Source organism: Grammomys surdaster, unplaced genomic scaffold (genome assembly GCF_004785775.1).
Source record: "Grammomys surdaster isolate TR1022 unplaced genomic scaffold, NIH_TR_1.0 99, whole genome shotgun sequence".
In the NCBI taxonomy this organism is placed as follows: Eukaryota; Metazoa; Chordata; class Mammalia; order Rodentia; family Muridae; genus Grammomys; species Grammomys surdaster.
Genome location: NW_021604578.1, coordinates 6,755,698 through 6,782,037, shown reverse-complemented (window position 1 = coordinate 6,782,037; position 26,340 = coordinate 6,755,698). Strand labels below are relative to the sequence as shown.

Sequence of the window (26,340 nt, the reverse complement as noted above, 5' to 3'; positions counted from 1 at the left end):
TCCCTGTGAGACCCTAGTTTGTACATATGCAGTGCTGTAGATGATCACTGTTTCTAGGATAGTAGCACCCATAGAGTTGCAGTGGGTGAATGCAAACTGGAAACTCCATGTAAATGTCTGCAGAAGTTTATTATAGGGCGGGTCATGTTGAGGTTGGTCTTTTGCTATGTATAGTAGTGCTAAATATTGGCCCCCAAGGTCTGGTTGCTCCCAAGAATGAGAGACTCTGCACATACAATGTGACCTTGCTCCTTAGTTTAAAACGATTGGTTAGATAAAAGATGATGACAGCCAGTGGCTGGGCAGAAGAGACACAGGGAGGGTTTGGTGTTCCTGGATTCGGGGTCTACGGTGAACCAGGAGGAGAACCAAGAGGAGAGGGAAAGGAAAGAGAGAGAGGAGAAGATGTCGTGGGGTAAGAATCTTGAAATTATGGTCATGAGGGCTGGCCAGTTGGAGCTAAGAGCAGCCCACATGGGACATAGCCAGCCATATTGTGAGGAGCTTGTCAGGGAAGTAGACATACTGGCTGAGAGGGTAAATACCTGCCCAGCTCTAGTGCTGATTAAGGCTATTATAAACGTAAATGTTGTCTGTCTTTGTTATCTGGGGACTGAATGATCAAAGGCAGAATAGAAGTCCCTGACTGAGTTGAAATATTTCTACAGCAGGGTTCAGAATGCTTTCCAGAGGTTTACAGGGAAGACAGAAAGTCGTTTCCGTGGCAGGTAAGTTGGTAGAGAATGATTTACTGCCGTGAGGAAGAGTATGAGGCCACTGAGAAGTACTGATGAGTGAGGAATGGTCCATCTTACTGAGTTACCTACAGAAGATGAAGAGGAGGCTGAAGTAGAACCAGCAGCAAATGTGTAATAGAAACAACCGCACCGAACAGAATTTGAGAACTGAGGGAGTCTGCAGAGTTGTTGAATACACAGACACTGAAGGCCAAAAGGGTGGAGTATAGATAGACCTTGGAGAAATACAAGATCAAAGGCATGCCTAGTCCTTGGATACAAGAAAGACAACATAAAGGCATGCTTCTGATAACCACAGACTACAGCTTTCTAAGCAATCCCTTGGTGAGCTAAAGACAAGCAAATTGCTATTAAAGTGTTCTTCTGGAAGCTTGCAGCAAGACACTTTAAACAATAAGATCACTGACCATGGACATCATCTGCCAAGAATGTCATCATGGCTTGATTTAAGATCACCTGAAACAGATGATTTTTGTCTTAATCTGTGTTTGGAAACACATTGCTGGGAAGAGACACCATGACCAAGGCAACTCTCATAAAAGAGAACATTAATTGGGGCTGGCTTACACTATCAGCAGTGAGTCCATTATCATCATGGCAGGGAGCATGGTGGCAGGCAGCAGACAGGCAGGCAGACTTGGTGCTAGAGAAGTAGCTGAGAGTTCGACATCTGGATCCACCTGGGCCTGGCTTGGAGTTTGAAAGCTCAAAGTTTACTCCCAGGGACACTTTGCTCTGACAACACCACACCTACTCCAACAAGGCCACAGACCTAATTCTTCTTAGGTAGCAGCACTCACTGATGGCTAAAGCATTCAATATATGATCCTGTGGGGCATTCTGTCTCAGGGTTTCAGTTGCTTTAAAGAGACACTGTGAACAGACACCATGACCAAGGCGACTCTTCTAAAGGACAACATTTAATTGGGACTGGCTTACAGTTTCAGAGGGTTGGTCCAATTATCATGGCGGGAAGCATGGGAGCATCCAGGCAGGCATGGTGCTGGAGTAGCTGAGAGTTCTGCATCTTGTTCTGAAGGCAAACAAGAGAAGACTGGCATCCTCAGGCAGCTAGGAGGAAGTTCTTTAAGCCTATCCCCACACCTACTCCAAGAGTGCTACTCCTACTCTGACAAGGCCACACCTCCCAGTATTGCCACTCCTTGGACCAAGCATATTCAAACCACCACAGCTCTCTTTCTGGATTATTGTCAGGTCAAGTTAGTAGTGTCCCACTGTTGTCTCACAGGACTGACATCATTCACTTCAATTCACATCCTCTTATACCATGACAAGAAAAGTGAGTATTTAGGGAGAGATTGCATTCACTTACCTGTTATGTTAGAATCGTTCATCTGCCATGCTTAATTCAGAGATTAAATACCATCGTAGTGAAGCACATGTAGGAAAAATCATAGGATACCTGGGGTTTGGTGTTTCCCAGTGTTTCACTCATGTGCAGGGGATCCTGAAACATGTGGTTATGGGTGAGTTAAGGCTGCTATTCTGAGACCACAAGGAAACAGATCATTTTTAGGGAAAAATCATTATGGACATGGCATAAAATTCTAAAATGAAATTTTCTCAGATTAAAATGTAGAAATAATATTATAGGTATAGATCGTTTACGGTTGTTAAGATATGTGATCTGTCTTTGGTTAGCAACACTTCGTTGTAAATGTTCGTGTACCGTGTACCGTGCACCGTGCACCAGTCTGGGTCATATCCAACTCTTTTCCAGTAACTTTCTCCACCATTGTATTTTTAAATCTATTTGTAATGGCTGGTTCTTCTAATTTTATACTTAGGGCAACGGAGAAGTTTCCTGATTGTCAAACACAACGAGGCACCTCATGCGTGGTCAGCTACACTCCCATCTATTTTGTCAACATCGAAGTCTGGGTGGAAGCAGAGAACGCCCTTGGAAAGGTCTCCTCGGAGTCCATCAATTTCGACCCTGTGGATAAAGGTATTTAGGAGCCAGAATTTGAAACTTTATCAAACTATAAATTATTGTCAATTTTTGTAATGGTTTATAAATTATTTTTCAGATTTGATTAATGTAGACATGTTTATTAGTACAATGACCTTTTTATAAAGTCCTTTATAATATTATTAGATAGAATGTGGAAACAGAAAAGTAGATGTAGCTTAGCCATACTCCTGGTTGTTTTCAGTTTGCTTTTGGAATATTTTATCATTGCTGTTTTGTTTTGTTTTGTTTTGTTTTGTTTTGCAGACTAGGTCTCATGTAGCCCAGGCTGGCTTTAAATTGGCCTTGTGTCTAAGGCTAACTTTGAACTCCTGATCCTCCTGCCTTCCCCACTTAGAGTGGTACCTTTGCTATTCAGCCAGTTTTCCAGCTCTCTTAGAATGTTAGCATTTCATTGTTCATCCAGTGTGCATCCACACACCGCTGCAGTCACAATGACTTCCTTGTTTTATTTTTATTTTCTTTTTAAAATGTAACGTTATAAAATTTTAGTATTTTTAAATATCAGCATCTGAAAATTAGCAAATATACTGATCAGACTAGGAAAGTTTCCTCAGACTCTTTCTATTACAAAGCAGAGCAGAGAGACTTCATTTGGTAAAAACAATCTTACAAAGCACATCATTGTATTTTTGACTCGTGGTATATGAAATGATAAAAGTAAAACATGACTAACTTTAGGACTTATTTTATTCTTCAGTGAAACCCAGCCCACCACATAATTTATCAGTGACCAACTCAGAAGAATTATCCAGTATATTAAAGCTAACATGGGTCAGTTCAGGTTTGGGCGGTATTTTAAGGCTGAAGTCTGACATCCAATATAGGACCAAAGATGCCTCAACTTGGATTCAGGTAAATTAAAAATTGCTGTTCATTCTAATAGTGTTGTTGCTTTTGTTTGTTTGCTTGCCTGCTTTGTTTGTTTTGAACACTAGTATGATGACTCGTCTGTTTTCTCAATGTCTTAATGTGAAATATTTCATTTGGCAGACAGACATGCAGATAGAAAAGCAGTAGCCTCTAAGGAAATAAAACAGGGTCATAGGAAGGGCATGCAGGAAAGACATGCAGGTGGATAAGGGGATTTTAAGCATGAAATAGAGCAGGGCTTGGCACACATAGTTCAGACAGCTTTGTTGCAGAAGGTTAAAACTAGCTACCTGCTTTTAGAAATGGAATTTTGCTGGAACATGTTTGTTATCTTTATTTGGGGGCTGGAGTAACAGATTTTTGGCCCCCAGCTCAAGATCCTTACTCTCTAGCCCTTGATAGAGGGTTTGCCAACTCTTGAAGTCCAGAAAGTTTTAGTGGGGATTGCAAGCCTGGAAGGGGAGGTGGCAGGTCCATGCTCTCAACAGAGGAGTACTTGTAGCTGTCACGGGGCATTCCCGAGTTGACTGCCTGTGAGATTTTGTGCTGTGATTCCATTTATAACTAATAGTCCACTTTTGTTTTTATTGACTGATGGGTCCACTCATTTATTTTACTACCATGGTTGCAGTTATGAACATATAAAGATATTAACCCATACATAACCTTTGTGCTCCTTTATGATTCTCCACTTATTTTACTGGCTCATAATACAATCACAAAAAGCAAAACAAAATTGGCTTCATGACTCAGCGTATACAGAGAGGATGTATATTTAAAGTTCTTCAAAGTATATTTTAATCTCATAGAATCTTAATAGTACAAAAATCCCACCAAATTTAACATCTGTTTTTGTCCCCAGTATTGAAATGTCAGAGTGGCAGAAAGAAGTAGTTATTTGTGTGCATATGATCTCCTCCCCACCCTCAGTTAAAGGACAAGTTCATCTACTAGGCTAGCTTCTGCTTTGCTTTCAACATTTATTATTTATTTATTCTGTGCATACACACCACAGCATCTATGTAGAAGTCACACAACTTACAGAAGGCAGTTTTCTCTTTCCACTGTGTAGGTTCCAAGAATCTAGCTCAGGTGTCAGGCTTAGTAACAGGCACCTTTACTTCCTGATCCAGGGTGCCAGTCCTAGATTTATTTTCTTAGTGGGGTTGGGTAGCTTCTTGTTCCCTGATAAATGTACACCCCTTCCTTCTGCACACCATTGTCATGCTGACCTGTCTGATCTCACTGTGGACTCCCATTCCGTCTTGTTTCCCATGAGCTACTGGACAGAAGGAGCTTGATGGGAAAGAGGAGGAATAGAATTAAGAACAACACGTATATTTTCTTCTGTGTAGTAAGGTCGTGGCTCTCAATGCTGCCCTCTCAACACTGCCCTCCTGGAGTCTTTTTTCAGGCTCTTTTTCCCTTTGGACATAGAGTTAGCTGGTATAGTACAGTTCCTCATGCACTAAGCATCCAACATTTATTCTTGCCTGTATCTTTTCACTAAGATGCCTTGAAGTGTTTTGTTGCTGTTTGTGTGCTTTTGTTTGTTTATATGTTTGTGTTTAGCTGTTGGATTGATCTGGTTCTTTGAGACAGGCTCTCACTTCAGACAGTGCAGCCTGGCTTAGAACTTGCTACTTGCTCTGTCTTCAGTAGTTCAGTCCTCCTGCCTGGTACTACAAGCACATATCTCTTTCACGTTGAGAATCCAGAGTATTGCAGGTCTCCTAGAAGAAGGAACGGATAAGTGGGTGGAGCCTGTAGATTGTCATATTGTTACCTCCATGTCTTTTTCTCCAGTGGCTGAATTTATTAATCTTGCATTAAACTGATTTCTAAAACTGTACTCACTTTAGGAACCTTCTCTATTGGAGGTATTGACGATGTCGCTCAATTTGCTTTATTCCCAGGTCCCTCTTGAAGATACAGTGTCTCCCCGAACTTCGTTCACAGTGCAGGACCTTAAGCCTTTCACAGAATATGTGTTTAGGATCCGGTCCATTAAGGAGAATGGGCGAGGCTACTGGAGTGACTGGAGTGAGGAGGCAAGTGGAACCACGTACGAGGACAGTAAGTAAACACTAAACGTGAGGGGGACAGTGGAAGGACGCCTGCGAATCGTGTTGCCCAACTTAAAGATACAGTCCTCACTGCTGTACTTGTGATTATTTTAGTCAAGCTGTACTGTTGTGTTATTTCATTTTTAAGGACACCATAAAATAATTTAACATGTATTATTGATAGTATATGTGTATTTGATACCTAATTAGGTTATATTATATTACTATGGAAAGGTATTTTAAATGTCATTTAAAAACCATTCACTTAGCTTTGTTCAAGGAAGGTGGTCCCAAGATGCCCCTAACTAGAGAATCGTATCCTAACTCACTAAAACCCCACTGTCAGAGCTGGCTGTGGTGGTGCATGCCTTTAATCCCAGCACTGGGAAGGCAGAGGCCGGAGGAGCTCTGTGTGTTTGAGTTCCAACCGAGCCAGGGCTTCAGAGTGAGACCCTGTCTCAAAACTAAAAGAAAGCACTGATAGAGCAGCCCTGGGGAAGGGGCTGATTTGGGATTTCGGTTGGTTTGCTCTAAGCCCTTTTTCATCATTGATTAAATTATAATTACACATACCCTGCAGAATATAAAAGTTCAAAACCGGTGTGGGGTCTAAAGAAGGGTCTCTGGGTCTGAAGAGGTGACTCTGAAAGAGCTTTTGCTCCTCAGAGGCCTGGAGTTCTCCACAGGATCTGGCGCTCTCTTCTGGCCTCCATGGGTACTGCATACATACAGTTCATAGACATATACAGGTAAAACACACACATAAAAGTGAATATATCCAGAAAAGTTAGACCCTCCTCCCAAAGCTGCTAGCATTACTGATTTCCTGTGTACCACTCCTGTGTACTGATCTCCTGTGTCTCAATCCTGCTGGAGACACTTCTCTTTGGACCTTTTCCTACCACAGTCTCATAGCAGCAGTCTTAGCTTACAAAGTCCATGCCTTCAACCATCTTGCTAGAGGTTTAGGTTACATGAACTAAAAATATCAACGGCAACAATGTCCCTCCTCTAAGGCTTTTCTCACTCTCATGAACACTGTAGAAAGCAGTCTTACTATGGCCAGTTTGAGAATGCTCAATCCAATAACTAGGCTCCTTTTGCTCAATGAGGGATAGTTTGTTTTTGTGGGGGGAGGGAAAGGATTGAGGAATTTGTACTTTGTAACACAGGCTGGCCTTAGACTCTCAGCAGTCCTCCTGTCTCAGCATCCCAAGTGTTAGGATTGTACATGAGTTACCATGCCCAGGAACTTACAGGAATTTTGTTTTGTTGTTTGAAATGGGCTCTCCTGTAGCCCACGCTCAGACCCACTAAGTAGCCATGGCTGGTCATAATCTTCTACCCCCACATCTCCAGTGCTGAGATGGGCCCCATGCTTACCTCCCTCCTAGGAGAATGCTTTAATGTAGTTACAGTGCTTGCTCCTTAGCTTCCGTTCTGCTGTCCTTGTTGCAGTTACTCATAGCCTGAAATTAGTAAATGAAAAATTTCAGAAATAATCTATAAATTTTAAGTAACTTCATTATATTTTTATTATTATCCATTATCTAATATCATCCATTGTTGCTAGTTTGTTACTGTACTTAATTTACAAGTTAAACAGTAGCATGAGTAATGCTTGCAGGAAAAGCAATGCATATAAAACGTTCATTACTCTCCAGAGGTCCTGGTGTCCACATGGGGTCTTAGGACACATGCCACACAGATTGGAGGGGCTGCTGCCTCAGTGTGTGTGACTGGACCTAGTGCTCAGAACTGTCTTTTTATATGATGCCCATACAGCTAGAGGCCAGACATACACCAACACGTTTCTAACTTCATTTTTAGCAAAAAGTAATACAAATAATTCGGTTTCATTTTTTTAGTCACTGTTGGAAGAAAAACTTATTTTTAAGACTTTTTTTGTCTACTGTACTACATGAATGTATGCACACACGTGTGAGCACGTGTGCACAGACACACAGTGGTGCTTTTCTGTCTACTTGTAAAAATATATTTACATCCCTAAAGAATTTAAGTATAATCTATAGCCAAGCACCATGGCACAGGCCCATAGTCCCAACTGTTCAGGAGGCCAAGGCAGGAGAATCATTTGAGCCTAGAAGTTCTGTCCTACTGTGAGTAACATAGCAAGAGCCCATGTTTTAGGGTGTGTGTGTGTGTATGTGTGTGTGTGTGTGTGTGTGTATGTTTATAATTGGAGACCTCAGTACGTTGTTCTGCAGTGGGCCTGCTGTTGTAAAGAAGAATGCTATGTGACTCAAGGCAAGACCATTACTTAAGAATGTGACTGTATTGTTAAGATAAAAAACATTTTATTTTATGAAGTTTGTGTTTTGTTTAGGACCATCCAAACCACCAAGTTTCTGGTATAAGATAAATCCATCCCATACACAGGAATATAGATCTGCACGGCTCATATGGAAGGTAAAAAAAAAAAAAAATAGATAAAAAGATTTATGTTCGTATCTCATATAAATGTTCTTAAATGGTATTTTAAGTTTAACTGTCTAACACTAAAATTTTTATTCATCTTTGTTTCCTCCAGACATTTAATAATGTTACTGTATAAAAACACAAGGCCTTACATAGCTACTGAAGAAGCCAACCAAGTTTATGTACTCAGCTGATCCATCATTTTGGATTTAGCACAGTGCATAGGAAGGTAACCTCTGTAAGAACAAGACTGTATTCTAAACGTCTCTGAACTCACTAGGAAACTGAGAGGCTCAGAGAGAGTAGAATGTGGGCCGGTGAGGCCACACATCACACAGTAAACGCAGAGAGAAAAAGATGCTGGCAAACAAATGATAGAGGATAGACCAGCATCTCAGCTGTGCAGAACATCACAGAGACAGAGGTTAGACCAGCATCTCAGCTGTGCAGAACATCACAGAGACAGAGGCTAGACCAGCATCTCAGCTGTGCAGAACATCACAGAGACAGAGGCTAGACCACACTACAGGTCTGGTTCAGTTCATGGCTTTATTTTCCTATTTTATTTGTTTGTTTGTTTGTTTGTTTTTATTCTTTCTTAGTGAGTAGCACTAAATTCAAAGTGAGCTCAGGCTGAAGAGGCAACTCAGCTGTTATGAGCAGGGGCTGCTCTTCCAAGGTATCCAAGTTTGGTTCTTAGCACCCACCTGGTAGCCTGCAACTGTCTGTAGGTATCTAGCACTTTCTTCTGACCTCCAGGCATGCACACAATACACTAACAGACATGCAGGTAGAACATTAATATAAAAATAAATCTTTTTTTAAAATGAGTTTGCCTTTTTCGTCCAATTAAATATTTACAGGTTTGACATACTGGCAGAATTTGTGGACATGAAAAGTTGATTATTCAAGATTCATGAAATAATTTTTGGTAAATTTTTATTCTAGGCGTTACCTCTTTCTGATGCCAATGGGAAAATCTTGGATTATGAAGTGATTCTTACACAGTCAAAGTCAATCTCTCAAACGTACACAGTTAATAGTACAGAGCTGATAGTAAATCTCACCAATAACCGCTATGTAGCATCTCTGGCAGCAAGAAATTCGGTCGGCAAATCAGCTGCAACTGTCCTCACCATCCCCAGCTCCCACTTCAGAGGTTCGTAGTGGGGAGGCGGAGCCGTGCTCATGTGCTCACGGATGCCAGGGTTAAGTGTGGACAGCGTCTTGGCAAGCATGGTAGATAAGCCGCTCTCTGCTGTCAGGGACGGTCATGATTGCAATCCGGAGCTTCTTCCATCTACATGTACGAGCTACCTCAACCCTGTGCAGTTCATGTGAACTCTGCAGCTAGCTTACTAATTCATTTAAGTGCTTCCTGATACTTTGGGTTTTTTTGAAATACTGTTTCAAGGTTCTAGGAATTTTCTTTGCATGTGAAATATTATTTATCACTAGCTGTTAAGGACAAAGACCTAGTTATAAACTTAAATACATAAAACCTTTGGACATGCCTGTAAAATATTGAAATAATCAGATTTGTCAATGTTGACTGATTTTATCCTCATCCATTCTGTTTCTACAGCTTCTCACCCTGTGGTGGATCTTAAAGCTTTTCCAAAAGATAATCTGCTCTGGGTGGAGTGGATGCCGCCGTCTAAATCTGTGCACAAGTACATCATAGAGTGGTGTGTGTTGTCCGAGAACTCACCCTGTATCCCAGACTGGCAGCAAGAGGATGCCACTGTGAATCGGACCCACTTGAGAGGTACATCTCCCTAAGCCCATAGTAGATGGTGTTTGTCTGACCCCAGGAGACGGTGTCCTTTTCCATGCTTTTTGTCACTGTCTTCTGTTGTCTCGGTATTGTGAGCCACTGAAAAGACTCGCAGCCTCACTGTGACTAGATGTGTGACTTAGCAAGTTCCACTTCGACTCTTAGCCTCTCTGAACCACAGGCTCTCTGCATGGAGAGAAGGGCCAGTACTTTTCTAAAACACTAAAATATAAATAAAAACCCTTGTATTTCTTTATTAGCAAAAAGGACACTTACAGAACTGTACAGAGAATCTAGTCCATCCTTTATTACCAGTGTTCTGTTTGTTACCTGTGCTCAATTCAGTTAACTCTCTCATCATCCAGATGTAAATTGGTTCCCTACTTTAACTTCCTAGGGCTGTTGAGTACAGGGAGCCCAGCCAGAACACGGGTTCCTTGTGCATTCCAGGTTTGAACACAGAGTGGTGATCTAGCTGCTATGTACTACTGCACGGTTGTAAAGTCATTTAATAGTGTTATAGAAGACAGAACTGCTCCGTGTATGTTCTTTCATTCATAAAGAAGGGTGACCATTAGCGTTTGACTATGGGTAGAGAACACGATCTAAGCAGAGGTGGCTCTTACTGAGCTGCTGTTAGTTAATCTTGATAAATTTAGATGTCTCGTTTATTAGCCTTATCAAATAAAAAGCATAGGGCTGGGGAGGAGGCAGCCTAGGAGATTAAAGAGCACATGGTCAGCTCTTAGGGACAAAGGTATCAAGGCTCCGCACCCTGAAAGCACCATTATTACAGCAGAATTTAGAAATGGTTTACTTGTTTATCATAGAGATCAAGAAAAGGTAAAATTGCTCTTTTAGGAAGACAAAAGGTGCATATAATTCTATGAATGTTAGTGAAGGAAATAGAGATACGTGGTGAAGGTATAAACAGTGTAAGAATGACCTTGTTTGTTGGTACATAGGATACATATTTTATAAAAGGCCACTTTATTTCCTAAACCATACTTCAGTTGTCTAATAAAACTTCTTTGATAATTTGGAAGGATTAGAATTAAACAAAATACTGTATTTAAGATAATTTCTTTTAATATTGAGCGGGAAGCATCCTTAAATCTCGTTTTTTTCCAGCTGCTGTCCACAGCTGTGCATCAGTGCTCTGTTCTGGATCTCACTGTTGCATCTTGGCAGGTCCCAAAACTAGCTAGAATACTGGCTTAGGGTTTCCACTGCTGTGAGAGACACCATGACCAAGCATCTCTTAGAAAGGACACATTTAACTGGAGCTGGCTTACAGGTTCAGAGGTTCAGTCCATTATCATCATGGAGGTATGCAGGCAGACATGGTGCTGGAGGAGCTCAGAGTTCTACATCTTGGTCTGCAGGCAGCAGAAAGAGACTAAGTCCCACATTTGGCATGGCCCGAACATATGAGACCTCAAAGCCTGCTCCCACAGTGACACACTTCCTCCAACAAGGCCACTCTTGCTAATAGTGTCACTCCTAATAGTGCCAGACTCTATGGGCCTATGGGAGCCATTTTCTTTCAAACCACTACAAATGCCAAAGCTGTCCCAGAATAATCTGAAGTGTTTTACTAATCCTGAACATAAAGGCATTTACTATTTCTGTTACCAATATAAACACTTTTTAAACTTCCTGGTGCACTGTAATGAGATTAAAAGTAGCCTTGTGGTTTTTGTCACCTAGATAGCTCATCATAGACTTGAACTCACAGACTAACTTCCAGGTCATTATGTTCCTCCCACCTCAGCTGTCTGAACAGTAGGATTACACAGACAACATTTTACTATATTAAGTTTATGTTTGGTGTACCAAAGATTATTTTATATATAAAACTGCAGGTTTTAGAGGAAAGTAAAACTTGGGCTGGAGAGATGGCTCAGCAGTTGAGAGCACTGACTGGTCTTCTAAATGTCCCAAGTTCAATTCCCAGCAACCACATGGTGGCTCAAAGCCATCTGTAATGGGGTCCGATGCCCTCTTCTGGTGTGTCTGAAGACAGCTACAGTGTGTGTGTGTGTGTGTGTGTGTATCTTTAAAAAAAAGAAGAAGAAAGTAAAACTAAATAGTCATATAAGTCATATAATAATGAGGTAAAAATCTAATATGGGGGAAAATTACTTTCTCTGCTATTCTTGTCGTAGGAAGCCTACTGGAGAGCAAGTGCTATCTAATCACAGTGACCCCAGTATTTACCACTGGGCCCGGCAGCCCTGAGTCTATGAAGGCATACCTCAAACAAGCAGGTAGGTCTACCCTTGCTTGCTTTGAAAAATTCTTTTAACATTTCCCAAAACATTTATCACTTTTAAATAAGAATCCTCTATGGAATCCCAGCGCTGGAGATGCAGATGCAGGTGGATCTCTGTGAGTTCCAGACCAGCCTGGTCTAGAGTACATTCCAGAATAGCCAAGGACACACAGAGAAGCCCTGTTTTGAAAACAAAGCAAACAAAACAGCATCCTCATTATGTTAGATAATTCTATCCTAAGGCCCTTTACTGACGAGTATTGATTCCTAACCACGTGCTTCTTAGTTCACAAACGCACTTACTCTCTTCCAGCTCCTTCTAGAGGACCGACTGTTCGGACAAAAAAAGTGGGGAAAAATGAAGCTGTCCTAGAGTGGGACCAACTTCCTGTGGATGTCCAGAACGGATTTATTAGAAACTACTCCATATCTTATAGAACCAGTGTTGGAAAGGAAATGGGTAATAAAATTGTAGTAACTACTAAGAATATGCTACTAACGCTTTCTCTTCAGTTTTTAAATACTTGTTTCTCACATAATGCGTTTGATAGTCTATAGCATCCTTAGCAGACGTCTGCAAATGTCTCATATGTTTATGATGCTATTTTTTAAAAATACTGTATTGTAGGTGTCTTAGGATTTTACTGCTATAAACAGACACCATGACCAAGGCAACTCTTACAAGGACAACATTTAATTGGGGCTGGCTTACAGGTTCAGAGATTCAGTCCATTATCATCAAAGCAGGAGAATGGCAGCATCCAGGCAGGCATGGTGCAGGAGTTGAGAGTTCTACATCTTCACAAAGGCTGCTAGTGGAAGATTAACCTCCAGGCAGCTAGGAAGAGGATCTTAAAGCTCATGCCCACAGTGACACACCTACTCCAGCAAGGCCACAGCTCCTAATAGTGTCACTCCCTGGGCCAAGCATATGCAAATCATCACTAGTAGTAGTGTGGCTGGTAGTGTGGCTCAGAGGTAAAGGCACTTGCCACCAAGCCTGATGACCTCGGTGCAGCCCCTGGGTCTCACAGGGTGGACGGAGGGAGCCGGGAGCAAGTTGTGAATTGATTCCCAAAAGTTGTCCTCTGACCTTCATACATAGACAGACAGACAGATACACACACACGCACACACACACACACGGAGGGAAGTGGAGGTAGAGAATCATCCACACATGGAGTAAATAAGTGTGATTTTTCCAAAGATTTGAACCTTTAAATATACATTTTGTTACATTGTTAAAGAATTTTTGGTTATAAATACTTGCTGGAAAAGTACTAAATATACATTTTGTTACATTGTTAAAGAATTTTTGGTTATACATGCTTGCTGGAAAAGTACCTTTAGTACTTTACAATGCCAAATATAGGACGGATGAATCAAAACATTGGGTAAAAGAACTGTTGTTTCTCCTTCCAGTTGTGCATGTGGATTCTTCTCACACAGAATACACGCTGTCCTCTTTGAGTAGTGATACACTGTACATGGTCCGAATGGCAGCGTACACGGATGAAGGAGGGAAAGATGGGCCGGAATTCACTTTCACAACACCGAAGTTCGGTGAGAAACCGTGAAGCTTTATGTTTGAAGTTCAATCTGACTAGAAATGGGTTTACTGTGCTAAGATGTTGTTTTGAAGGGCACTGGGGACGGAGGCAGCTCAGAGGCAGGAGACTTACCAGCATCAAAGCCATGGTCGATCCTCAGCACGGCTGGGGTGGGTAGACGGCACAACCCACATGCTAATAGATCTGTAATAGTTAATATCTAGAAAAAACGCTGAAAAAAATGGTAAAACTTTAAAAGTATTTTCCTAGTTACAAAAGTAATGTTTATATAGGACACATTTACAGTATATTATAAAGAGGAATGTAAATTTGTTCAAGTTCCGTTCTCAGATATAATCTAGTAGTGTCCCTTTTCCTGCTTACATTTTTAAAATGGATCAGTAATACTAAAACTACTGTATAATTTGACTTTTTGTTGTTGTCGTCGTTGTTACTCATCTGCAGTTTCCATTATAGCTTCCTCGCAGGGCGCGGGAGCCTTACCCACAGACTTAGCGCAGTTGAAGAAATCCTGCCAAAAGTAAATACACTAATCAGTAAATAAGGCAAGTCTAAAGCTATCAGCAGAGGCCGTCTCACCGTTAAAGAAGACTTTGGAAGAGAAAGCTGCAGTTAAGATGTGGAACCTAGGACACAGAAAGCATCTTAGAGAACAGCACAGGGCCCAGGACAGGCACTGGAGATGCAGAGCGTGGCTTAGCAGTTCTGAGAGCAGCTGTATCTGTCAGTCAGCATTAGCACTCAGACGTTTACACTGGAGTGAGTGTGATGGTGTGTGTCTAACAGTGTGAGGAAGGGGGTGAAACAGGAGGATCACCAGTTAAAGCTGGCCTGGGCTGCCTAGGGAGTCTCTGTCTCAAAAATAAAAAACGTAAAAAGCCAGTCAATCATTTATTCCCAAGTGTTGGTCTGATTTCCACTGGCCTTCGTGGGTTGGAGAGTTAGTTACAATGGTATGTGTATGATAGAAATATAAACTAAGTAAACAGTGTGTTTCTTAAGGGTTACTCTCATATTTGTCCTATAAAAGAGTAATGAAAAGGAGTTATCTCCATGATAGCGTACAAGTTTAGCGTATGCCAGAGCCAGTTCAGCCCTCAGCACCAGGGGAGAGGCGGGTGGGAGGAGCTGGAGGAGTTAACCAGAAACAAGCACAGGCAGATCACTTTAGTACATGTCCAACAGCTCTCAGTTAGTCACTCATTTGTTTAAGTCCTGTTTTAAGAGCATGTAGAGATTTGTATGTTATTTAGGAATTTCAGACTTATTTGCATCTTTAAATATTTTATTTATTTGTTTTTGAGGCCGCATCTCTAGTGATAAAATAGCCCAGGCTAAGTCTGGCCTCAGTTCCCACCCCTGCTTTCCCCTCCTGCACACTTGAGAGTGGGCCAGCACCACTGTGCCAGCTCTGCTGCTCCTTAGGTGACTTGTCCTCTTGTGCCATCCTCCTGCCTCCTGAGCACCTCCTTAAGTCCTTGGCCTGCAGCAGACGTGTCATCATTTGATGACTGCTACCAGAGGGAGCTGGGCATGTCTTTTTTCCTCCCTGCCAGTGTGTGCTTTATGTTCATCACGCACCAAGGTTTGCCATGTAAGGACACGTGTCTGCGATCAACAAGGACAGAGAGAGGAAGAAAAGCTACCTCAAAACCTGAAAACCACCAGGGTGGGCCAAAGGAATGTATACTTTGTCAATAATCTACAACCCAGGCACTTGGGAAGAGACAGGACAGCCTGGCTGGGCTCCACGGTGAGTCCAGCCAGCCGGGTACACTGCAGGACACTGTCTGCATAAACAAAAAAATCAAGTGGTGTCCAGTGAACTCAATTACGGTTTTTCCTCTTTTTCTCTGTATTAACAGTTATTTCTTATTATACCCTTTGGTTTTGTAGCTCAAGGAGAAATAGAAGCCATAGTCGTGCCTGTGTGCTTAGCGTTCCTCCTGACAACTCTGCTGGGAGTCTTGTTCTGCTTCAATAAACGAGACCTGTAAGTTGCATGTTACATGCTAGTATGTAACTGTTGGATGTTACAGCTGAGCTCCAGTTGTGCCCGATGCTTGCCCACCTCCCGCACTCATCCCCCTCCTACAAAGCACCCTTGTTCATTTTTAGTCTGTCCTCTCTCAACCTCTGCCCCACACGGACTAGCCTGTTCTCAGGTGTAGCTTTGTCTGATCTAGAATCTCACACGCATAGCATCAGCTGGGTTGCAGACCTCCCACGTTTAGCTATTTTGGAGCTCATTCCTGCCACTGCTTATGTGAAATTCTTTCCCCTTGGTGCTGCTGAATCATGTTCTGTAGTGTGGGTGTATAGGAGAGGTCACAGGTTTCGAATTCTTGCCTGTTGTTTTATAAAACAGCTATGAACATCCACATTTCAAACTCTCTGGGTACATGTTTTTGTGTCTCTCAGATAATCCTGTTGTTAACTTTATCAGAAGCCACTAGAAACAGGCATGTTGCTCTGTGTCAGAGCATTCATATGACATGTGCAAGGCTCTAGGTTCCATGTCCAGCCCCACAAGAAGAGAAAAAATAGTCCCGGGCGTCTCAGCATCTCCGCCATCTTGCAAGTGTCCCACTGTCATTAGCACTTGGGACCTAGGTGCTCCTTCAGTTGGGTTCTTCCCGAGAGTGTGAGCAGGAGAGCAGGACTCTGTTTGGATTTCCATCTCCGACTGCCAGTGCCTCTCTTCACGAGTCACCCAGCCCCAGCCCGTTGTAGTTTATCTGTTAAAGCCGTTTGCCCAGTTATAAATTGGGGTGGGTTTTTTTGTTTGCTGTTTTTTGGTTTGGGGGGGTTTTGTTGTTGTTGTTGTTTTGGTTTTTGCTAATATTGAGTTGTAAATGTTCTTTTTGTTTGGAAACAAACGTTTTTTGGTCAAATACATGTTTTGCAAATTTTGTCCCAGTTTCTGTATTTGGTTTCCTTAACTCTGACTTTGGGGAAGCAGAAGTTTTTAATTGTGAAGTTCCCTTTCCCAGGCGTTTCCTCTGGCTCTTGCATTGTGTACCCTCTTTAAGAAATCTGTGTAACACAGGGGTATGCTTTCTTCTAGAAGTTTAGTAATTTTAGCTCTACCATCTGTAATCCATTCTGAATTAATCTGGGGACATGTTATAAATCAGAGTCAAGTTTCTGCCCCCCACCAATCTAGTTCTGTTGAGGTTGAAAATAGCTTCTTTTCAAATAAATGTTTGTTCCTGATGGTCTACAGTTACTTCTGGGCTCTCATTTCTGCTCCTCTGAACTGTGTATGTTCTTTTTTAATTTTTAATTTTTGGAGATTGGGTTTTATATACCACATTGGTCCTGAACGCCTGTTCTCGCTGCTTCTGCCTCCCGAGTGTTGGGTTTACAACCTGAGGGAGCTTCCACTCTCACCTGGTGCAGCAGTCAGCTCCATGACGTCACGTCTTCTTTGGGAAAACACAAGTTAGCGTATTTTACTTAATGTCCGATAGATAGCACTTTTATCTAATTTTCAGACTGCGTACTTTTAGTTGAAAGTTACATGTCTTTGTACTGTTACATGCAGTTCTACATATGCCTTGCTTCTTTTCCTTTCAGAATTAAAAAACACATCTGGCCTAATGTTCCAGATCCTTCAAAGAGCCATATTGCCCAGTGGTCCCCTCACACCCCCCCAAGGGTAAGATACTGTCTTCTTACTGTTTCTAATATATAGGCTTATGTATTGGGATTCATTGAGAAAAGTTTAACCAAAAGATATATAGGCTGAGTGAAAAGAAAATGGCAGTTGTCAAAATCCTCAGTAATCCCTCTTCATTCTAACACACTGTCTGTCTACGGTAGCGTGTTTGTGCAGACAGTCTTCACATTGCTCCATGCACACAACAGATACTTTGCTGAAAGTGGAAACTGAGGACCCACTACCCAGGGATCTGTGACTGGATATTAAGTCCTGGCTAACGTCTGCCATCCTCATCCTGCAGATGAGCTCTGGAAACCGTCCTAGACTCTTCACACTTAACAGACCCTAAAGCAGAAATTCTCCTATTACTCTAATAACCCTGAACTTAACAAATTATACCTGTAACCTTGTATAGTTTACAAAACCTTGGTTATTCAAGTCCAAGTTTTTAATATTTCCAAGGCTTTTTCTTATCTGTTTAATTCTAGGCTGCCTACTGTAGATAAGGAATATTCAGTACTATTTATAGCCTACTTGCTTACAATGATATTAATTTGGAAACTGGAAATGCAGCCTGATCCAGACTTCTTGGTTTATTTTATTTATCTGCTGGTTACAGAGACTCCTTGAGATTCTCACCCCTGAAAGTCACTAAAAAGTTTCAAAGATGCACAAACCCTTAAAATTTTATATTTATAAAAAAGCTGTAATACAAGTTTCAGAGATGGCTCCGTGGTTAAAAAGCTGAAATATGCCCCCGAGTGATCATTCATTTTCTCTTTCCAGCACAATTTCAACTCCAAAGATCAAATGTACTCAGATGGCAATTTCACTGATGTCAGCGTGGTGGAAATAGAAGCAAACAATAAAAAGCCTTGTCCAGATGACCTGAAGTCCTTGGACCTGTTCAAGAAGGAGAAGATGAGTACAGAAGGGCACAGCAGTGGCATCGGGGGTTCCTCATGCATGTCCTCCTCCAGGCCCAGCATCTCCAGCAATGAGGAGAACGAGTCTGCTCAGAGCACCGCGAGCACCGTGCAGTACTCCACAGTGGTGCACAGCGGCTACAGGCACCAGGTCCCGTCCGTGCAAGTATTCTCAAGGTCCGAGTCCACCCAGCCCCTGCTAGACTCCGAGGAGCGGCCAGAAGACCTGCAGCTGGTTGATAACGTGGACAGCGGGGATGAGATCTTGCCCAGGCAACAGTATTTCAAACAGAACTGCAGTCAGCCTGAAGCCAGTCCAGATATTTCACATTTTGAAAGGTCAAACCAGGTTTCATCGGGCAGCGAGGAGGATTTTGTCAGACTGAAACAGCAGCAGGTTTCAGATCACACTTTGCAGCCCTATGGGTCTGAGCAGCGGAGGCTGTTTCAGGAAGGCTCTGCGGCAGATGCTCTTGGCACAGGGACTGATGGACAGATGGAGAGGTTTGAGTCTGTCGGAATGGAGACAGCGATCGATGAAGAAATTCCCAAGAGTTACTTGCCGCAGACTGTAAGACAAGGCGGCTACATGCCGCAGTGAAGGACGGGCTCCTGTACGGCTTCCGCAGGACCGGCAAAGTAAAGCTAAAACACATGTGACTTCAGATGAGAACTAGTCTTCACTCCCTGAAGATAATCATTGCCTTTAAGGACAGAGTCACAACTGGGCCATCTCTGTTTCCAGAGTGACCGGGATTCTCCTTCAAGCACTACATGAACTGACTTTTTCCTCTGAGTAGCTGGAGGACTCGGCTGTTTCAGGATGTATGCACTGCCGAAAACAAAGTGTGTCTGAGTTTATAAAACTTCTGTTTTGCTACACAGAAAACAGGGGATTTCAATGAGCCATGGCGTCGGTCAGCTGTGCTGGTTTCGGTGAGACTGGTCAGCCAGATGCCAGGAGCAAAGGTCTAAACCCTCCTCAGCCCACAGCATCATTTAAAAGGGCCACGGGGCAGACTCCAGATTGTGTCATCTAGCAAAAGAAAGGGTGGAGTGTGGTCCATTTCTGGTTCCATCAGTTAGAGAATATTGGCCTGCTCCTTGCTGTTGGTATCGATGCTGCCAGTTTTTACTGAAGAAAAGGATGAACTTTAAAGATAAGTAACATAGAAGTACCCATTTTCTTATATTCACCTAAAACCTCACCAAAATCTGCTTATTAGTGACAATGTCTTTCAGAGTCAATTTCATCAACCTTATAGTGGACCGGGCTGGCCTCAAACTCATGGAGGTCTGTCTGCCTCTGCCTCCGGAGTACTGGGATTAAAGGCAATCCACAACTGCTCAACTTAAAAAATTTCTGTTTTTAAAGACTTAAGTTGTTGACATGTTTCTGAACACATATAAACACACTAGGGACAGATGATTCCAGATGTTGGTTGAGGAAGCACTTTATTCAGAATGTCTTCAACTTTAAATTACTTTAATTGACTCCACCTTGTTTTTATTTACAAGAATAGCAAGGTGTTTGCTGAAGGGTGGCATTCCCCAGAGCCTCAGGCAGAGTCCCAGAACATACACACCGATGTCAGCAACCACCACAGTGACAGAAGTCCTCCTACAGGGCTGGCAAAGCCATAAGGGTTTTGTTAGTTTGCTGGGCGGGGATTGAACCCACAGCCTTGTACATGCTAGACACTTACTCTACCACTGAGCTGATCATTTACACATCTCATTATGTTGTCTAGGCTCAAGTGATCCTCCTGTCCCAGCTTCCTGAGTGTCTGGGATTTCGGGTGTGTGCTGCCACACACCCAACCAGGTATTTTTAATATCTGCCATTTATGAGGTAGAGTTTTACACACGATTTAGGACTATCTTAAACCTGTTCCATCCAGTTGCTTTATTAAGGAGTAGTCCAGGCATCCAGTGTTTAACACTAAAGCCATTAATGTATTTGTGCCTAACTTTCCAGTGTGACATGGAGGCAAGGACTAAAGGTAGACACTGGGTGGACAGGAATTGGCTGAGTGCCATTAGTGGCTGATTACCTCCAAGTGTGCCCACAGGAAAAGGATTAAAGTTTCAGAACATGGGCACTTAAATCATTTATAACGGTTTCCACACAGTGGCTGAGGAGGAGTTGCTATGCACTTCGTTGGATGCAGTTTTACCTTTTACTCTCAGAAGGCTGTTTATGTTCTACTTGCTGATGTGTTATCATTTATATTTTTATACTGGGTAATCCTTTCTGAGTTCTGTCACGTGTATGCCCCCCCCCCCCCCCATGAGACAGTACATGCTTCGCTCTGGTATATTCAGTTGCCTTCTTGGCAAAGCCAGCCTGGAATTGCTAAAATGGCGGAAGTGAAGGTAGATTGAAGGACAGGTCCGGGTCAGAGAGACCAGAATTCACACTACAGGGCTGGCACCGTCACCATTCAAGTTGGACGTCAAAGCCTGGTCCCAGTCAGGACTGAGTTTCCTATGTATATGTCTGCCAGGAAATTAACCCTCGCTAAATTTCTCATTTTCTCACAGTAAGCAGTCTAGTTATGTGACTGTATTCATGTTTAGCTGTAACTTTCCTTATATCAAATAGTGGTGCTGTGAACATTGTAGTGTGAAGTCTGTACTGGGCTGGGATAGTAACCCAGTGTGAGTTCAGGAGTGAACATCAAGATCACTGAAGGAAGAACCCCATGGGGGCAAGTCTGCATGTTCAATCCCATACAGGAAGTGTTCCAGTGAGCCAGGACCTCTGCCAGCAGAGAGCGTGTGTGCTCACAGCATGAACACTCATTCAGGAGATGTATAATGGAGCACCTTTCTTTGCTCTGAGAGAGAAAAGCAGTTGTTTTGTTTTTGTTTTTTGTTTTTTGTTCTTCGAGACAGGGTTTCTCTGTGTAGCCCTGGCTGTCCTGGAACTCACTCTGTAGACCAGGCTGGCCTCGAACTCAGAAATCCGCCTGCCTCTGCCTCCCAAGTGCTGGGATTAAAGGCATGCACCACCACTGCCCGGCCTGAAAAACAATTTTAAAATCCATCTTGAATACAGACTTTGCTACAGCATGTTTGAGAATAATCTGGATGCATGTAACTTGTATTTTAGGTAGGCAGAGGAACTAATCCAGCTTCTTTATGTAAAACCAGTCTAATAAAGCTAGTTCTGTACTTGTGCTTTTAGTCTTTCATGTGTAAAAATGTAGTTTAAGGCACATCAGAAAACAGCCTGGCTTGTGGCCAAAACCAGTTCACTGCTTCTAATGCAGTTGCCTCTTTAGGATTCAAAGAAAAAGGAAGGCTTCATGCTGAGTCGCTGTTACAAAGCAAGAGTTTGGATCTTTTACTCACTCAGACATAAAATCTTAGTCCTTTGAAAAGCATGAGTACTCGGGGACACAGAGAAGCAGAAGTAGGAAAAGTGCAACTCCCACCCCCAACCCCCTGCCCCCCCCCCCCCCCTCCCCCCCGGTTCTCCTGTCTTCAGCTCTTTCTGTTTCTGCACAGTTCCTGAGCTGTGTTCATCAGCTCATCCAAGATGTAAGGGTTTTGCTTTTTGTTTTTTTGGTGTTTTGATTTTTCAAGACAGTGTTTCCTCTGTGTGGCCTTTTCTGTCCTGGATCTGCCTGCCTAGTGTGCCATCACTTGTCTGCTGAGACCATAGTTCTTATTGGGAACTTAAAGGGATAAAAAGGTAGAAGGGCTTGTGGGACTGTAGCTTTTGATTTTTTTTTTCTCAACCCTAATTTTAATAATAGTTCTTAAATGCTTTAACCTCCCTTCTAGCCCATCACCCACCAGAGGTAGTAGAAAGGAAAGGTTATTAGGATACAGGGACATGGACCTGTTTAGAAATTGTTCTTTGGAGCAAATCCTGTCTGCATTGTCAGGAAATCAGCAGTTCAGTTCTCAGGTCAGTAATGGCAGCTCTATCCACCCGCAAACACTTCAAGGATACACCAGCAGTCTGGTTCGGTAGTGTTGGGGCAACAGTAGCATGGCCTAGCAGGAATGGCCAGGCCTCAGCCTCAGCACAAGTCAGCAGGAAGAACCAGGAGAAGTTCTCAGCTGAGCCTCTCTCAGCAAAAACGAAGATATGCAAGCAGGCCAAGCTGTCCATTGAATCCTAGAGATACTCCCTCCAAATATCACGAGTCCACAGGTCAGGTCTGGTCTCACCACGTGTCTTGCCTCAGTATGTGAGTCTGTATCAGCTGACATCACTCTGCCAATCAGCCCAAGTGCAAGAAGCAGCCAAAACACCACCACAAGTTTTTTGGTGTGTTTCTCTCTATGGAGTCCCAACAAATGGAGCTCAACGACACATGTGAGGCAAACCAATACAGGTGTGTCAGTAACAAAGAAACTATCACGTGTCCTTTCACATACTTGCTTTAGCAAAACAGCCTTTCACCCGAGTCCACTTCAGCAAAACGTTCCTTCAAGTGTCTGGTTTAACAAAACACTGTCCGACACAAACTGACTTTCCAAAGAACCCTTAAGCTTCCACTTCTTGGGACACTATCAAAGCTGTTAAAAGCAGGACTGCTAACGTACCATTAGACATCACATACTATTTTTAAAGCTGTCTTTTTTTTCTACCCACATAATTAGTTAACTATGGCATAAATTTAGACCTAATAATCAGGCTTCCTCAGTGTTATAGACCTATATTAACCAAGTAGAAAAGCCAGGAGACTATAGCCTATTAAGTTGGTTCTACTGTTTCATGTTACTGAGTTTCTTGTAAAAGCAAGTTCTGAACACAACTTCTGTCTAGTAAAGTTTTTAATGAAATGAGTAGAATCAATAAGCTGCAAAAACAAGTGCAAAGGTCAGTTATTAAAAATAACCTTGGGCTAGCTTTCAGCTCTAGATACTACTGCTAGGTTACTATCCTAGGTAAGATTACATTTTTAAAACGTGCCTTTCTCTGAGTTAGAAAACACACAGCCATCAAACGACAAACTGTATAAATAATTTATAGACAAAACTTTCTCAAGCCAGATGTACTATCTCTCAGGTTCACGGTTTGCTTTCCTGTCACATGCAGATTAGCACATACTCACTCCGTTAAAGATAAAAAGGTGACAGCTAGCTCCAGGTGTTACTCATTCTATACTTTTCTAGGGCTTTTTTGCCGCCTGTAAACTCCCACAAACTGGTCAGTTGGTGTTTTGTTTTGTTTTGTTTTGTTTTGTTTTGTTTTGTTTTAATTAACCAGTTGCCAACACTGGTGAGGGGTTGGGATGAAAATGCACCAGGCTGGTTGGGTAGAGATTCTTAGTCCTGTGTTCACCAGCTTAGCCTGGTAACTACAGTCTGCAAATGCTGTTATATAAATAGAACAATGTGATGTGTCAGAAGTAAAGGGATGTTACAGAGGGGTTTGGAAACTCTGTAGCCTTAATGTTTCTGTGTGATATACTCTAAAACAAGTGCACTTTGCTAGCCTGGTGTGGCAGTAGGCATTAGCTATGGCTCCTTCTTAGGTCTTTGCTCTTAGCTGTGCTCCACGTGAGCACAGCTCTCTCTACGTAGCCTACTGTTTTTGCGCCCCCACCGCCGCCACCCTTGCAGCTTCACATGGGAAGCTTGTGTGTGCGTTACCTCTGTAGTAAGTTGCATGTGCTGGGTATATTAACCACAGCTATCGATCATTTTTATGTTGACCCTGCCGTAAATGTCTTACTGTTATCAACTCTAATCTTTTCAATAAATTTGAGAAAGAAACTGTTGTCTTTTCTGTCTGCAGTCACCGCCATCTGAGTGTCACTGTGTGTGGTGTTTTGTCATTTATCAGTCCTGGTGTTGGTTAACAAGGATCTTAGTCTAGATGATATTTTGTGAGGGTTTTATGACTTGTTAAATGCTCTTTTAGCATAATGCAATAGGAGTTAGAATAAATTGTGACACAGTGTTGGCCTCAATAACAGAAGACATGACAGTAGTTTATAGTTTGCAGATTTACCTCATAAATTCTGGAATTCCAGCTTCTTCTCTCCTAGTGGATTGTCCTCTATGTATTTGCTCAGGGACCAAATATAGAGGCGCTGCACCACCTTGTGGCTGGTCTGTGCCTGTGCTGCTGTAGAATCCATGTTTGCCTCGCCATGAAGCTAAGTCTGCTGGGGTAAGTAAAGGTCTCAGCTACTAAGGGCTTATCTAAACATGGTGGGTCATACCTACAAACTGGTCAAGGAGTGAATCTCACCCCTTCAAATCCATAGTGAGGTTTATACAAAACCTTCACTTTGGAATATTTGGTTAAGTCTCATGTCCACTACAGGCTGTAGAAGCCCAGCTTGCCTTCTAGTGTACAGTCCCCAGCTGATTGCACTGTGTCCCCAGCTGATCGCACTGTGTACATGGATAAAAGTCCTTCCTGCTTTCAGAAGGATTATCATCCTGTTTCCCTAGAGGGAAATGGTTATCCTACTGAGAATTGTACAGCTTCCTACTGCTTGTTTTTTTCTTAAAGGAATATATAAAAATTCTTCCACAAACTACATATGTGCTGTCATACACACACACACACACACGCTATATATATGTTCAGTGTGGGTGTTTGGGTGAGGCTACCACCACAGGAGAATGGGAGGTGTTCTCGGTTCTCCAACATTTTGACTCTGAGAAGGATATTCCAGCATTTGAGGGATGAGTAGACCAAAGGAAATGAGGGACCATTTGGGAATGTTTCTTTGGTCTGGAAAAAGTCTGAAGGGGCTGAGAGCAACAGAAAAATGGACAGCCATGAGGCATGACTGGCCAGTCAGACCAAGACTCCCAAGAAACAAAAGGCAGCCAGCTTGGGGTGAGGGGGCAAACGAGTTGTGAGGCTGTGGATACCTCTAAACAGCTTTCACCACTGGCCCTGTCTCCCGGTCCAGGAAACCCAGCCTCCTCCTCCCTAGGGCAGCACCCAGGAAGGTCTTGGTGTCAGGACCCATGCCGAAGCCAACAAGGCCATCTATAAGAGCTCAAGAGGGTAGAGCTAGCTGTAGGGACCACAGCATGCACCTTAGCCAGAGTGTCTTCACTCACCACTGATGGCAAGGAACTGAGAAATAATAGTCTGCTTCCTCTTTCAGGGAAATTATAATCATGTAGACACACATCTCTCAATTACAGCCATATGGTACACTACACACACACACACACGCACACACGCACACACACACACACACACACCTCCCAAAACTGTAGGCCCCCTCCAAGGTCCTTAGTCCCTTTATCCTGAACAGCCCTATCTCCACTTACAGATGCTGTCAGGGAAAGTGGCATCGCCAGGGTCTGGGATCAAGTAAAATGTGTTCTCAGTGACAACTGGTCCACACCTTCCTGCGTTCAACCCTTTTTAGTCGAAGTCCCACCCCGAAGCTAAAAACAGTGCAAAGCCATACTTAGAGTTGGGGCGTTTGGAAGGTCAGCCAACTTGGTACAACCTTTCAGACACTCACCCGACTTGAGATGGCAAAAACAGAAAACTGCTATTGTTGTTCACAGAGCACTTGCTGTATGTTGAACCCAGCCCAGCACCATCAACACCGGCTTTCATCTCTCAGTCACAGGGGCTCGATTTCCCCACTTTACAGATTCAAAGAAACAAAGTTTGGGGAACAATTACGCCATAGGTGAGGAGGCAGCAAGTCTGAGGCTCATAGATGGGTTAAATCTCAACGCTCCTGCATCAAGCAACTATGGTCTGCCTTAAAACCTGTAGAATGGGCCATTCCGGAACCCAGGGCAAGCATTAGTAAACTAATCTGAAAAAGCTCTGCGTGAACGAACGCGCTCAGTTGAATCTGGCGGCCCGCCCAGGTGTTCTTGTTCCCTACAGCAGAGTTGAAGAGCTGACTGGAGCTTACATACCCTGTGGGCGTGGTCTCAGCAATCGCTGGGCAATCTGCCCCTTGCCTAGGGTGGACATGCTCCAAGGAGCAGTTTCAGAGTCTTCTTTCATGAATCAAGCAGGAGCTGCCCTGCTCAGGA

The 26,340-nt window shown here is 42.9% G+C and overlaps 1 protein-coding gene across 1 annotated transcript in view; it reads left to right on the top strand.

Annotated features, from left to right (window-relative positions):
* Il6st (interleukin 6 signal transducer) overlaps positions 1-21,296 on the top strand; it is a 39,286-nt gene extending 17,990 nt beyond the window's left edge. Inside the window, exons 6-17 of the mRNA XM_028783172.1 lie at positions 2,567-2,727; positions 3,452-3,606; positions 5,541-5,700; positions 8,038-8,120; positions 9,078-9,288; positions 9,715-9,897; positions 12,075-12,176; positions 12,495-12,641; positions 13,604-13,744; positions 15,649-15,745; positions 17,332-17,413; positions 18,203-21,296. Of these exons, the coding sequence (XP_028639005.1) occupies positions 2,567-2,727; positions 3,452-3,606; positions 5,541-5,700; positions 8,038-8,120; positions 9,078-9,288; positions 9,715-9,897; positions 12,075-12,176; positions 12,495-12,641; positions 13,604-13,744; positions 15,649-15,745; positions 17,332-17,413; positions 18,203-18,943 (2,263 nt within the window). The 3' untranslated portion in view covers positions 18,944-21,296. The remainder of the gene's footprint in view (positions 1-2,566; positions 2,728-3,451; positions 3,607-5,540; positions 5,701-8,037; positions 8,121-9,077; positions 9,289-9,714; positions 9,898-12,074; positions 12,177-12,494; positions 12,642-13,603; positions 13,745-15,648; positions 15,746-17,331; positions 17,414-18,202) is intronic.
* Positions 21,297-26,340: the final 5,044 nt, after the last annotated feature.